Source organism: Microtus ochrogaster, chromosome 2, assembly GCF_000317375.1.
Source record: "Microtus ochrogaster isolate Prairie Vole_2 chromosome 2, MicOch1.0, whole genome shotgun sequence".
In the NCBI taxonomy this organism is placed as follows: Eukaryota; Metazoa; Chordata; class Mammalia; order Rodentia; family Cricetidae; genus Microtus; species Microtus ochrogaster.
This window is the reverse complement of record NC_022010.1, coordinates 44,333,400-44,348,512: the sequence shown is the minus strand read 5'-3', so window position 1 is coordinate 44,348,512 and position 15,113 is coordinate 44,333,400. Positions and strand designations below refer to the sequence as shown.

Genomic DNA, 15,113 nt, shown 5'->3' with positions numbered 1-15,113 from the left:
AAGTAACGCAGGCTTTAGATTGGCTCAGTGTCTGAGCATATATGGTCTGTCACTGTACGGCATGGCATGGGTGGTCTTGGTGCAACAACAACATGTGGTAGCTCCTGGGGTTTTATTGCTCTTGTTTGTTGTTGTTGTTAAGATTTATTTATCTTCTATGCGTACATGTATTTTGCCTGCATGTATGTCTGTGTACCACATGTGTGCAGTGCTTGCAGAGGCCAGTAGAGGGCATCATATCTACAGGAGCTGGAGTTATAGGTTATGAAATACTAATGAGTGCTGGGAAAGGATCCCAGGTCCCCTGCAAGGGCACCCAGTGCTGAGCCATCTCTTCAGCCAAGGCAGCTGTGAGACTGGGCCAGCTCAGGCTAGAAGTAAGTGCCTCTGAACTGCTCACAAGAAGATCACAACTTAAGAAAAACAAGAAAAAAATTACATTTAGATTTCATTTGCACATGTGCACTGCACATGTTGGGTGGTTTGATAAAAATGTCTCCTAGACTTGGGCCCAACTCACCAGCCGTACTGTTTAGGGAAGCACAGATCCTTTAGGAGGCACTGCCTGGTTGCTGGATGAAGTGAATCACAAGGGGTGGGCTTTTCGGGTTACTAACCCCACCCACTTCCTCTTCTCCCTATGCTTCTTGGACACGGATGAAATGTAATCTGCCAACTTCCTGAGCCTGCCGCAAAGTCTTCCTCACCACCGCAGACTCTCCCTCTGGAATCTTAAGCCAAAGTAAACACTTGCTTCTGTAAGTTGCTTTTGATTATGGAGTTTCATCACAGCAAGAGTAACTAGTGTGTGAGTGCAGGCATGTGCGCATCACAGCACATGTGGGCAGTCAGAGGACAACCTACAGGAACTGGTTCTCCCCTTCTCCCTGGGTCCCAGGGATCAAACTCAAGACTTCTGGCTTGCCTGGAAAGTATTTTTATCCACTGAGGCATCTTACTAGCCCCTAAGAGATTTTTTGTTGTTGGTGTGCATTCATGCATGCGTGTGTGCATGTTATGATGTATGTACATAGGATCTCCCCGTCTCTGCCTCTCAATCCTGGAGTTACAGGCATGCACAGCCATGTCTGGCTTTTTACATAGGTACATGGGATTTGAACTCAGATCCTCATACTTTTACAGTGAATGTTTTCACCCACTGAGCCATCACCCTAACACTTACATAAATCTAACTACTGACCATTATACTGGCTTCAGAATAAACGTATGACACTCTGTGCTATGTCGTTCTCATTTTCAAGCCGGCATGCTACAGGCACTGTGTGCCATGTTCTTCAGGTACTGTTGGGCCGACTTCCACAACCTTGTCCAGCAGGGTCATTAGCTCCTTTTACTGAGATAGAAACGACCATGTATAACATCTGCCTTACTTATGGGAGCCACGCAGTTCACAAGCAACCCAGTCTGTTCAAGGTCCAGGTTTTTCAGTTTAGGAGCAAAAATATTTTAAGCCTGTAAGTTTCTAAAAGATCAAGTGCTTGTAGTAAACTTCCACAATCAATCGTTATTCCAAAAATAAACTGCAGTTTTATGAGTGCCTTTAGATAAATACTAAAAAAATAGCTCATTTTTATTGTTATCATTAATTATTTAAAGTAACTGAAACTATTTTGGAATATATTTTGGAAATCCACCAAGATTTGGTAGGCCCATGATCACTGATCACGAGGCTACATAGGTGTGACAGGAAGTCCTAGTGTTATGTGCTGGAACACAGGGACCAGTAAGAACAGTTTTTGATTTCCAAACAAATCATGAAACACAGTGACAAAGCACACATTCTACAGAGGACATGGCACTGGGTCTCACAGCAAAGCCACCTACAGTGCATCACATAGTCAGAAGACAGCAGGGGAGTGTAGAGAAGGAAGGAGCTAAGTCAGTCAGGTGGCCATGTGCTCGGCTCACTCCAGGAGAGGGAAAGGCCCAGACACAGATCCAGATGCAGGAAGCCAGAGCTGCCCTAATGCGGACTGGAAGGCTGGGTGCAGACCATGAAGAAATGAAAACCTGTCAAGGTTTTAAGGAGGAAGCAACACGTTCAGAGCCATCCCTTAACTAAAGCCCTCAGGGACAGAGTGAAGCAGAAACGTGGGCAGCATGGAAATGGGCTCAACACTTGGCTGTATGAACTGTTATACAAAACTGTTTAGTTACAGTTTTTACTGCTATGAAGAGAAACCATGACCATAGCAGCTCTTAGAAAGAAAACATTTAATTGGGGCTGTCTTACAGCTCAGAAGTTTAGTCCATTATTGTCATGGCAGGAGCATAGCAGCACACAGACAAGGTGCTGGAGAGGTGGTTCTACATCCAGATCCTCAGGCAGCAGAAGAGAGAGCTACTGGACATAGCTTGAGCTTCTGAGACCGCACACATCAATATACTACATGGTTGGAGACATATATTAGCGAAGATTAACATCTGTGTTAGCTCACATACTTCTCATGGTGTGAGGTGCTCATAACCCCTCTTAATTCCCAGCTGTACCTTGTACCCACACCCCAGACCTGCCCACTGACCTTTTAGGTCTCTACTCCTGTATGCACACAAGGGTCCGCTCCTCAGCAAGACCCCACATTGCCAGACTCATTCTGCCTCCATATTCTTTGTCAGAGGAGCCACCAGCCACAGCCTTGCATCACCCAGCCTAGACCTAGAGCTCATCACTAACACCTTCTCTCTCACACTTTAGCCCTGGGCTATCACTTAAGTTTTCAATTTTATCCCCTAAATATTTTTCAGATTGTCTAGTTGACAGTCTGAAGAACTGAAAGCTACTTCTCCCATGAGGGTTTTCAGCAGATCTCATCAGACTCCCATGTAGATGTTCCTGAAGTAGACACATAGTCTTCATGTCAGCAGCTGCCGTCTATCACTTGCTGGGCTCCACTAAGTTTGCTATGTCGTACTCTACTCTCCATTAACAGTTGGCAAGACCCAGTGTAGATCTCATCTGTTCTCACCATGAGAAGGGAAGACACCGCGGGGAGAGGGCATGTTCAGTCAGCTCAGTGAGCCAAGACGGAACCTGAGAACACTGACAAGGCAGGAGGCAGGGGCACCCATGGAAGAAAAGAAGTACAAAGTGGACTGGAGCCCAGCTCAGTGAGTGAAACACCAGCCATCAAATGCCAAGACTGGAGCTCACCGCACACCTGCAGGGATGTGTACTGCTCACATTTCATCAAAGAATCTTCTTCTTAAAGCTGATGGAAACCATCACAGAAAGCCACAGCTAGTCAGCAGGCAGAGAACAACTGACTCTGGGGTATCTATAACACGTTAACACAACCCTTCCCCTAAGGCCCAGGGAACATTAAGGAAGAAGGGGCAGAAAGACAGCAAGAGCCAGAGGGTCAGAGGATCAAAGAGTCTGCTGCAAGACTGTGTCTTCTAGATCTGACAGGGAAGCCAAGCCCACGGAATCTCAATATGGCTGTTTAAACAAGAGCAGAGCAGGATAGGGAAAATCTTATGGGGTCCCATGCCCAGATGAAGAGCTACAGGCAATTAGACACTTGCTGAGAGGGAAAATTAGTCTTCTCCAGATGAGCCCTTAAATTGTTATCCAATCCTAAGTGGTCAGCACTAAAAATATATATGGATAAGCAGCACTAAACAGACTCAGCAGCTTGTATTAACATATTTACTTTCATTTATGTGTATGATGTGTGTGTGTATATATATAAAATTAAAGAATGAGAGGCCATGAATTTGAATGGGAGCAGGGGGAAAGGAATCATGAAAGGAGGAGGCAATGATATAATTATATTTAATTTAAAAACTTTGGGTTTTGAGATTAGTTCTGTCTACATAGACCTGGCTGTCTTTAGAACTGACTCTGTAGACCAGAATGGCCTCAAACTCACAGGGATCAGCCTGCCTCTGCCTCTAGGGCACTGGAATTAAAGGCGCTGGCTAACTAACTTTAAAAATGACTGGAGTTCAGATTCCCAAGAACGCATGAAGAATTTCAACTTATGATGGCAAGTGTTGTCAACCAGACAAGACCTAGAGAAGGCCCCCTTGGCATGCCTAAAGGGGGTTATCTACCAACCCACTACAGGTGGTAGTAAAAGAAAGTCTGCTAAGCACAAGGATCCACTGATAGAAAAAGAGAACATTTCTCTCCCTCCCTCTGATTCACACACACACACACACACACCACAAATTGTAGGTACAATGTGACCAGCTGCTTCAAACTCCTCTGCTTTGATTTCCATGTAACTGTGAGCCGAAATAATCCCTTTCTCCTTAGCTTGCATTTGTCAGTGTATTTTGTCTCAGCATCAGCAAAGGAAAACTAAGATAATCTCAGCTCTTATATGGGGAGATGGGAGGAGGAAAAGACAGGAAATCCCTGGAAGCCTGGGGTCAGTTATGCAGTGATGGAGGAAGGTCATTGGTTAATTCAATAAAGAAACTGCTTGCCCTGATAGGTTAAAATATAGGTGGGAGAAGTAAACAGAGCAGAATGCTGGGAGGAAGAGTAAGTGAGGTAAGATTCGACAGCTCTCCTCTCGGGGGCAGATGCCTCAGAGAGACACGATGTTCCACTCTTGAGGGCAGAGGCGAGAGCTTTGCTCTCTGAGGCACATGCGATGAAGCTCCGACCCAGGATGGACGTAGGCTGGAATCTCCCTGGTAAGCCACCTTGTGGGCTACAGCAGATTATTAGAGATGGGCTAGTCCAGGTGTGAGAGTTAGCCTAGAAGAGGCTAGATAGAAATGGCCAAGCAGTGACTAAATGAATACAGTGTCTGTGTAATTATTTCGGGTAAAGCTAGCCTTGTGGGCAGCGGGGTGCTGGGGACGTAGCCCCGCCGCTCCTATTTCAACAATGCAGTGGTAAACAACAACAGACCCTGTCTCAAGCAAGGTAGAAGACCAGGACTCATAGCCGAGCTTGTCCTTTGACCTCCAGATGCATACTTGTATGTGTATACATTTACACACGACATGGCATACGCAGCAGTGGGAAGGGGAAAGAACCTGCCATACACTTAGGTGATGGGACAAGGGGGAACTATCCAGGAAGAGGAAGAAACTGCAGACTCAAAGGTTAGGCTCAACATTATAGTTTTGGTTCTTTGTTTAGACAGGGTCTCATTATGTAAGCATGGCTGGCCTGGAACTCACAGAGATCCTCTTCCTGCTGCCTCTCAAGTGCTGGGAATCATTATTTGTAAGATAAAGAACTCTGATCATTCTGTGAACTGTGAAAAATAGAACCACAGACAATACAAAGAACAATGACGAAGTCGGGAAGACCCATTGACAGGACAGGGTCCTTGAGAAAAAAGAAAGGCTTTCAAGATTCACCCGTGTATCAGGGGCATAAGAGCTCACAGTCTGCCAGGGGAGCAGTATCAACAAACAAGAAGCACATTATGCCACCGAATGGAGGACCCAAGTGGCACGGCTTCCCCGAACCATATCTGTAGCTGCTCTCATTCTCCATTCCTGCTGTCTCAGGCAGCAGCTGGGACCCAGCCACACCAGGAATTTGATGAGGCTTTTTTGTTTATTTTGTATGAATGAACAAATGAACCCACTGGTATTTACTCCCAGGGATAGAAATTTTAAAGAAGTGTAACAACTTATTTTAAGATAAGCAAAGTAATTTGGGACATTAAAACATTCAGACATTAATAAAAATAATACTATACATACAATAGTACACACGTCTACTTCAGTTGTCAGGTAAACTGAGCGGGCGACACTGGCTTGCAGCCTCAGTTCTCAAGTTTTCAGACTTTCGGTACGTTTGAATAAATATCATCTGCACACTGTCCCTTTGCTTTATAGGGTCTGTCCGCTTTCTGAAATTGACCTTTGTTTAACTACAGGTGTCTATCCATCTCATACTAGAAGCTATGCCTCAGAGTTCCACGGCAAAATGTGATGGCTCTCCCAATAAAAAGGAACCATTTGGCCAACCATGCACATGATCTACTTTCATTAGAACTCCTGTACACAGTGTTAAAACTATTATGCTTTACAATACACAGAGAACACCATGTATGGGTCACAGGGGAATTCTCCAACAAAGCATAGCACCTGAACCTGAGCCATGCTTAGAAACATGGGAGGGTCCTATTTATTACTACTGTGTTCAGAAGGGGAGGTCCCTCCTAAACCGACAGGAAAGGAGCTACAACAGATAATGTGTGTGGTGACAACATCTAAGCAATACTTTCTACGTTAGAAAGTAAAACTACTTAAATGAGCAATTATATACATATTAATTAAATAATCTGAGTTTTAAGGACCAAACCAAGCCCATCATCTATGACTCTAAAACAGGCAAAATTTAATGCATTCAGAAGGTGTGTGGGGGGGGGGGTTCTACTTACCTATAGCACAATGTAAAACCTAGAGAGAAAAAAAAGGGGGGAAAAATTAGTGAGGACCAATATTACAGCTTTATTTCACATAAATTGCTCTTTCAGTTAAGAAAAAAGCAGCAGTGGCCAGCTAAGCCGGAAAAAAAAAAAAAAAAAAAAAAAAGCGAACATTCTACTTTTAAACCTTGCTACAGGCTAATAAAACTTGTTACTAGTTTTGTTTGTTCATTTTAGTTTGTGTATCTCTGAGAGATCGTAAAGACTTAATGGTCACACAGTGGCCTCTTAGATGTCAATGACCTCTTTTATAACTCATCAGCTCACAAGTACAGCCCAAGCACAGGCTCTCCTGTGTCCTATACTGTGCAAAACATAACTGTCACAGGCCACACAACGTGGCACCAGTAGCACCTTTGTTGGCTGTTTTTGCCCACAGACCCTTCAATGCGGATATTCACTCTTCAAAGCTCCATCGTTGGTCCCTCTCTCGCCTCACTCAATGATCCTGCTGCAGAGTTCTTCCCTGGTCCTATTTCTACACTTGTCTCCCAGCTCCAGCTGCACTTTCCAAACCACTGTGGACATCTGCATGCATTACATCAGCATCTCAAAACAGTTACCTCAAGGAGGCACATCTCTTCCTTCCTCTCTCCATTACCAGAGACCACCGGGCTCCCAGTCTGTTGGACTAACGACTCCTCACCTCCAAGTCTCAACTGGCTTCCTATTCCTGCTGGTTTCCACTTCTAGCACCTGGACTGAGAATGCCATTTTCACCCTATCTCAGTGGCCTCCCAATTGGCCAATTGTGTCCTTCTAAATCCCTGTTGCTTTAACACTGGTGATGCCACCTCAAGGATTGAGTTCATGAACAGAGTTCTTCTGGGCGATAAGGATAAAACATGTTGCAGTTCCTGGTATCACTTTTACAAAACATCTCTAGCAGTTCTTTATTTGATCCTGCTAGTCACCCTGACAGGTAGACAGGGCAGTTAGGGCAGTGGGTGGGAACACCAGGACACAGAATGCTGCACAGCTTGCCACAGTGGTCAGCAGCAGCCTGGGCAAGAATCCACACCTTGGTTTTCTGTCTTCTCTATGTTTTCTGCCACTATTTCTGAGTTCTGAGCCCCGGAGGCAAGACCATCACAAGACAGACTTTAGCTGAACTATCCCTGATCAGCTCTATGCTTAGAGACTACTTATTTCACTAACGTCCCCAGTCTCATGGAGAGAGCAGAGTAGAGGGAGACAGCCTGGCTTTAAAAACTGAGCTATGCAAAAATTCCTGCTACCCAAAAAGAGAAGAGAAAAATTTTCATCCATCCAGTCATGTTATCCCTTTTAAAAGATGCTCCGAAAGTCTCAAATGTGTGACTATTACAAGAGAAGCTCAATCTCCTACTGCACGGCTTGGGAAAAGCAGAGGACAAATCTAGATTAAAGTGAGGGCTGACATGAAGGACATGAATGAAGAGCAGCCTTTGAGGAGACAAAGCAGCATACATTCTCTTCATGTGTGTGACAAGAGACATCCTGACTGCTCATTAAGGACCGGCACTAGAGGAAAAGATGACAGCAATTCGTGCTACCCTGTTTTCTAGGTCTCCATCCTTTCAGCACAGGTATTTTATAACGGCCCCTTCACCTTTCTAATGAAGCTCACAGCTGACGTGACCTACTTACACAAAATTTTCAAAAACTATCCTAACTGATACACAAAGAAGAAATAAGAAGAAAATAATTTAATTAAAAATACATATTTCAGTATGTAAATGCTTTTGGGCATAAATATGTAACAACAAGCAGATACAATATTAACTCATAATAAATAAATTTGGATTTAAAAATAAAATGGCCAGGGCCAGAGAGATGGCTCAGCAGGTAAAGCCTTGCTGTGTAAGCCAGGCACCCATGCGAGGAGCCCATGGGAAGGTAGGTGGAGGGGCTGACTCCAGTGTTCCCTGTCTGCCATCATGTGCACTCCCATGCCCATACCCACATAATAATAAATAAAACTTAAAAACGGTAATGTAACTATCTGTGTTTTCCAATGATCTTAAGTAATCCCTGTAAAACCTACAAGGGGGGTTGCAACCCACAGGTTGAGAACCACTGTCCTAAGAAGTGCCAGTGCTCTGGGATCCATAGAACAAATCACTGGACTAGAAGAAGCATACCTGTAAACTGAAGTTTCTGTTCCACTAGCTCAGTTGGGAGAGCATGAGATTCTTAATCTCAGGGTTGTGGGTTTGAGTGCCACATTGGTGCCAGGATGTTGCTACAAATATTTTCTGCCCTGCTGTTCCCCCTGGACTGGATTTTCTCAGCCCGCCTGTTCCCAAAGCTGCTTATAAAATATCACTCTGAGGCTTAATATTAATTACATACTCTTTGGCCTATTAGTTTAGGATTCTTACTAACTAACTCCTACATCTTAAATTAATCCATTTCTATTTATTTTATATTTTACCACAAGGCTCATGGTTTGTTATCTCACAACTTGCTTCTTGGGTGGCTACATGGTGTCTGACTCCGCCTTCTTTCTCCCTACATTCAATTTAGTTTTCCCTCCTAGTTACATACTGCCCTGCCATAGGCCAAAGCAGCTTCTTTATTAACCAGTGGTAATAAAACATATTCACAGCATACTAAGGGGGATCCCACAACACATATCTCATAGGAATAACAGTAGAGAACTTGCCATATGAAAACACCATACAGTCTTCCCTCGAGAGCCCTTTACATTGTGGGGATGTGGCAGCCAGTCCTAACATGACGACACTGTGTAATTGCCTCTAAATTACAGTGACACTGCCCCCAGAGTACTCAGACCTGTGTAATAATTCACACATTAACTCCCCTGTGATGGCTAAAGAGATTTAATATGGTACCAGGCAACCCTTAAGGGCTGTTGACTTTTGCCCTGGAATGCCTGTGAGACCCCAATGGCCTGAAGATGCGTTAAGAATAGGATAATGGTGTTCCTGCTTTCTGCTTTGTAAACCTACTTAACACTCTGGGACTAGGATGAAGTGGTCTTTTTATTACTATACAGTGGGGAAAAGAAATAACTGGGGGAAGTAGAACAATTTTCTTGCCCAGCTATGAATTCCATAGATAACTGTAATGTACGCCTTGCTATCCACCTTTATAAACCTCTTCTTTACCCCCATTTGGCATGGAATACTGTTTGGCTATAAGGCCGTTGTTTTTCTGCTGGCAGTAAGAATAAATTCACTTAATCTAAATTTGAGTTGAATCTAAGTCTTTGGTCTTTCCCAGTGGATTCAAATGCTATAGTATCTACCTACCAAAATATACGCTGGTTTTGGTTTTAAATTTTAACTTCAGTATCAAATGCCATCTTGTATAATGGCTTTTTAGAAATGCCCTTTTGAAAAAGTTCCTATGATTTGAACTGAGGAAATTTTGTGAGTTATCAACAAACCTTTCCAATTTCATTTAAAAATATTTTGTTATTTAATGTGCATGGATGTTTTGCCTGAAGGTATGTCTGTGTACCACATGCACACCTGGTGCCAAAAGAGGGACCCAGATTCCCTGGAATTCTAGTTACAAATGACTGTCAACCAACATGTGGTTGCGGGAAATCAAACCCAGGTCCTCTGGAAGAAGAGTCAGTGCTCCTAACCACCGAACCATTTTAATTTCAGGTAAGGAAATTACAGTAAAACACCCACACAGAGTTTAACAAGTCTCAAGGCGAACAGGAACCCATGGGAGGATAAGAACCTGACCAGCCCAGTATGGGTCAGGTATGCACCCCTGCTTCAACTGGCTATGGCTTAAGAAGGTGAGTCTTTGGCAAGGGATGCAGTTGCTGTGGGTTCAGTCTCAAGAACAGAGAGAACTTCCACACATGACAAAATTCAGAGCTGGGTAACTCAATCGTATCTACTATAGCTGTCTACACTGTGCAGTAGCCCATAATTAACTGTGTACATTAACTAAAATTTGATTCAATTAGGAAAATAAAATACCATATACAGACAATCTCATTTTGCTTAAACCCATGCATATAACATGTAACCTTTTCCCCCAGTGCTGAGGACCAAATCCAGGGTCTCACATATGCTAAGTAGGTACTCTACCACTGAGCTACACTCCTAGCCTTAACATGTAGTCTCGAGGGACAGACACCAAAATGTGACGAGCAATTTTGAGGCATGGAGCATATGAACAATATGTACATCTCCTTCACCATCTTCCATCCAGTGAACACACACGGCATTTACTGTTAGAAGGAAGAACCTCTCTCTCCTCGGGTGGCCAAGAGCAGGGTTTCTGCCAAATCCTACCAGTCTTTCTCCACCTTTTAATTTATTTACCTCAGGAAAAGCGGGTGACTCACTCTGGTGTCAAATTTGGAAGGAATAAACAGGGTGTGCTGGACTCTGTCTCACCCACAGTTTCCATAAAGTGCCTTATGTGGAAGGAGGCCAGTGGGGCAGGGAGAGCAAGCAGGGTGCATGCGACCACTATGTGTCATGTACATATGTGAAAACGTATAGTGAAATCTATTATCTTCTACAGTGAATGTGTTCATAAAAGTTCTTGAAAACAGAACCCTAGGTTCTCATGGATTCTTCCAGGCCAACATGGCTGCTACCACCTGTGATGCAGTGTGTGAAGTTGCTTCTGGGGTTCATTGAGGGACGAAAGCATGTTTTCCAGTCTAGCCTTCACTACACAGGCAAAGTCCTTTTTAAATGTTTAGAATCTAAGCAAAAAAAACCAAAATGAAACATTTACTGATCACCTCCAGAGAGACACCAAATGTTTTTCCAAAATCCTTTTACATCCTTGAAGGAGAAAACAAGTGAAATTTCCTTAATTGCCAATATTTTCTCATTGTTCTTAATTTCACCATCTTGTAGCATTATAGTGACTAATTTGCTTATCTTTCATTTTCTGAGAGTAAAGTGCTAAAGTTTCACGGAATTTAACATTGGGAAGTAATTTAATACAGTGTGTTCACTGCTCACAACAAATTGAGGCTCAAGAGAAAGAGGGTCACCGTGCTAATCAGTGACAAAACTGTCTTAGATTTGTGTCTGCAGTGTTTGCATACAGCATGACGAATCTCCAGACTCCATTTTCACTTCTCAAGCACTTCTGCCAGCCTTTCTACACATTTTGATTCTCTGTTCAGATAAACATTTACTCATCAAATGATCTCCCATGTTCTCTGCTTGTTGTGAAATCAGCTTTATCTTACGCTGATCTTCCTCTTGCCTTCTCTCCCTCCCTCGCTCTCTACTTGCTTCTCTTTTGACTCAGTCCTACTACTTAGCCAAGGCTGGTCTCAAACTCCCAGGCTTCCAGACTCAGCTGGAATTACAGTAATGTTCCACCATGCCCGTCTAGTCTCAGCTAGCTTTTCTTTTCTCTTTTTCTCTCCACCCACTCTTTTGTGGCAATGAAGCTGAAACCAGGGTCTCACATATGCTATGCAAGAGCATTTATTATGCTTTTTGTCTATCGTCTTGTAAGTTTATAGTAATTCTGTCACACACAGTTTTTGTAAAGATTTATTTCTATTTTCTGTATGTGAGTGTTTTGCCTCTGTGTCTGTTTGTCTACCATGTGCATGCCTGGTGTCCACAGTGCCAGAAGGAGCATTAGATCACCTGGAATTGGAGTTAGACCGTTGTGAGCTAGGTGGATTGTGGGTGCTGGGATCCTGGATTCTCTAGAGGAGCACAGAAGCCATCTCTGAAGCCCCTCCCACTCTCACTTTCCACTTTGATAGGCTCTGTACAGCAAACGCAGATCTCAGGTACGTTTCCATGACCCCAAGCTCTCAAGCTGAGGCTTCAAGACTGAACCCATGAACTACCTCAGCTATTGCGTTCCTTATCCAAAACGGTTCAATCCTACTCCCCTCACCCATCCAGCTTTTTCGCATGTTATTACATATAATTATTGTCTTTCAAGAGTCATATAAAGAGGTACACAAATGTACACAAAACACAGAAAGTAGAAGAGGATAGCTCTTACTCAGCACCCCTGCACTCCGCACAGACAGCACTGGCAATGGCAATGCCCTTCAAGCCTTTCTCCATCAGAAAACACTCATGCATCTGAGTAGTTAGTCTCATCGCTCTAAAGTTATGTGGTGTAACGTTTTCAGCACATCAGCCCCTTACTCGGTCACCACCTCCTACTCACTCTGTTCTGGCAGAATCGGAACCAAGTCATGGAATTCCAGGGGGCCCTTGGCAATCTGGATCATGGTCTACCTACCCTGGGCTGTGCAGATGCCACTAGTCATACATACCTACCAAAATGAAAACGAAATTTAAAACCTGCTCTCAGTCCCACCAGCCATGTCTCCAGGGCTCCACAACCATGTGATTAGTGGCTACTGCACTGGGCAATACAGATCTGGGACATTATTAAGCAGACAGTTTAAACACACTTAGCTAACGTCTTTCTTATTTATGTAACAGCTAAACGCACTTTGGTTCTCTTCCCAAGTCTGTGCTTCTGGAGGTGTTAGGATATCCCACCTGAAGGAAATAGTGCTGTCTCCTTAGGGGCCCACTGCTCTCAGCCAGCATCACGTGGACTTTGTTTCCTTGGAAGGTCCAAGTCTAAGGCCCTAACTCACTTTTACTATTTCATTTCCAAGTTTCTTTTCTTCTAGGAATTAAGATCTTTGATTAAGAACTTAAAGAGAAACCCAAAAAGAGGAAGAATGTTTTTCCTGGCAGAAGTGTTCCTCTGTGGTGTGCCATAAACAGTCAAAAACCAGCCTTTTCCTCCAGAAAAGTCTTTGGATTTTTTTTCTTCACAACTACTTTGAATTACACTTTCCAATTTTTCCTATTTCTTTGAGTAGCCTTATTATTCTTTTAAAGGTTTTATGCCTTCATTCAGTTCTATGGACGCACTGGTTTTAACACTAGTGGTTAGCTCAGCGGCTCCGCGTCTTCACAGACTGGGCCTCTGTTCTAGTACCATGCACCCACTAGCCAGTCCAATATACCGCATCCATTGTACCAGGCAGCCTGTGTAATGTTCTTTTTAGGCCTTAAATGGTGAACTCTGCAAAGTTCTCAATGGCTTCTGCTCTCATCTGCTTTACCTGGGCTGCTCTATGACTAGGACTGACTGTTTCATGGTTATTGCCTGTGTCACCACCGTCTCTTTCCAACTACAGTCACTATCAAGAGATTTAGTTCTGGGGGTTTGGGATTTGTTTTTTAATTTTAGCGCATTCTGTTTTAAAATCATTAGCTTTCTCAGCTCTTTGAGCACTGTATTATTTAACTTCTACTTGCTTGAGTTGTCAAGCAATGACACCTGTGTGGGTGGGTCTTCTTTCCTACAGACTCCCTCTTCCTGTCAAATGTTGTGACACTTCTTACATCCAGGCTCGTTTTCTCCCATCCAGTTCTCACATAGTTTCTGAAGCTGGTTTTTCTGGGATTTGTTGTTCAACAAGTTTGTACTAGATGTCTCCACCTGACTGGCTCTGCTAGCCCTCCCAAACTCTTCTAGATCTGTTCTCTTAAAAGCAATCTTCAGAATAGAGGGACTCTAACAAGTGCATGTAGATTGGTTCAAATGGCCCTTAAGACATAAAACTGTTATTGGAAAACCAACAGGTTCCCACAAAAAACAAAAACAAAACAAACAAACAAACCCTGGCCTTTTGTGAATCATCCCCACACCAGTTCACAGAAACAAGCCTGACACATAGTGTGCCTGGAGCATACAGCTCTATTAGTAAAACCTTGACACTAACACAGGAAGTAGACAAGATTTGAGCCACAGGGCCAGAGGCATGAGCTGGGAGCCTTTTTCTTAAAGACATATGGAATAAGAGTGCCCTCTATCTAAAAAGCTTTCAAAACCATCTCCTAGCCGGGCGGTGGTGGCGCATGCCTTTAATCCCAGCACTCGGGAGGCAGAGGCAGGCGGATCTCTGTGAGTTCGAGACCAGCCTGGTCTACAGAGCTAGTTCCAGGACAGGCTCCAAAGCTACAGAGAAACCCTGTCTCGAAAAACAAAAAAACAAAAACAAAAAAAACAAAACCATCTCCTATTCCATCTGAAGGATGGAGGAGGCAAGAAGACTCTGACTAGATACAGAGGTGGAGCAAGAATTGCTACCCCAGGGTTACAAGATCTGGCAGAAGTTGTCTGCTGTCCTCACAGCCCTCCAGAACCAAGTCTGCCACTTCAAATCCAGCAATAGGAAAACTCAAGAAAAAGGTAAGAAATGAGCCCGCATATTTCTCCGTATCATCGATAAGGGCTCTGCACAGGAGAAGATCTGGAGGGCAGTAGACATAAAAGAGTTGTTGTGGGCCACTGGGCCAGAAAGACAGAGGCAGACAAATGAGGTACATAGCAACCTCCATGGTTTGTACCAGCCCAACAGGCCTGTGCAAACAATCTCATCCTGCTGGAGATCTCACTTTCAGTCCTGGGCCACAGTCAACATGCACTCCTATTTTAACCAAATGCATGCAGGAATGCAACTTTACTCAGAAGTCATTTTAAACTGCCATTCTGGCCCAGTCTACAGGTGCAGGTCTACAGTCCTTACTTCTGAGAATGAGACAGCTGGGCCTCAAGTTCACCGCATGGCTGGACTATAAAGGGGGTTTAAGGGCAGCCTGGGCAACTTAACAAGACACTATCTCAAAAACGAAAGTTTTTTTTTTTCTCTGAACTATGTATTATTAGTGGGGACACATATGTGTG

The 15,113-nt window shown here is 43.7% G+C and overlaps 1 protein-coding gene across 1 annotated transcript in view; it reads right to left on the bottom strand.

Annotated features, from left to right (window-relative positions):
* Nucleotides 1–15,113, bottom strand: part of Hacd2 (3-hydroxyacyl-CoA dehydratase 2) — a 92,892-nt gene that overhangs the window by 68,568 nt on the left and 9,211 nt on the right. The window contains exon 3 of the mRNA XM_005344887.3: nucleotides 6,381–6,399. Within this exon, the coding sequence (XP_005344944.1) occupies nucleotides 6,381–6,399 (19 nt within the window). The remainder of the gene's footprint in view (nucleotides 1–6,380; nucleotides 6,400–15,113) is intronic.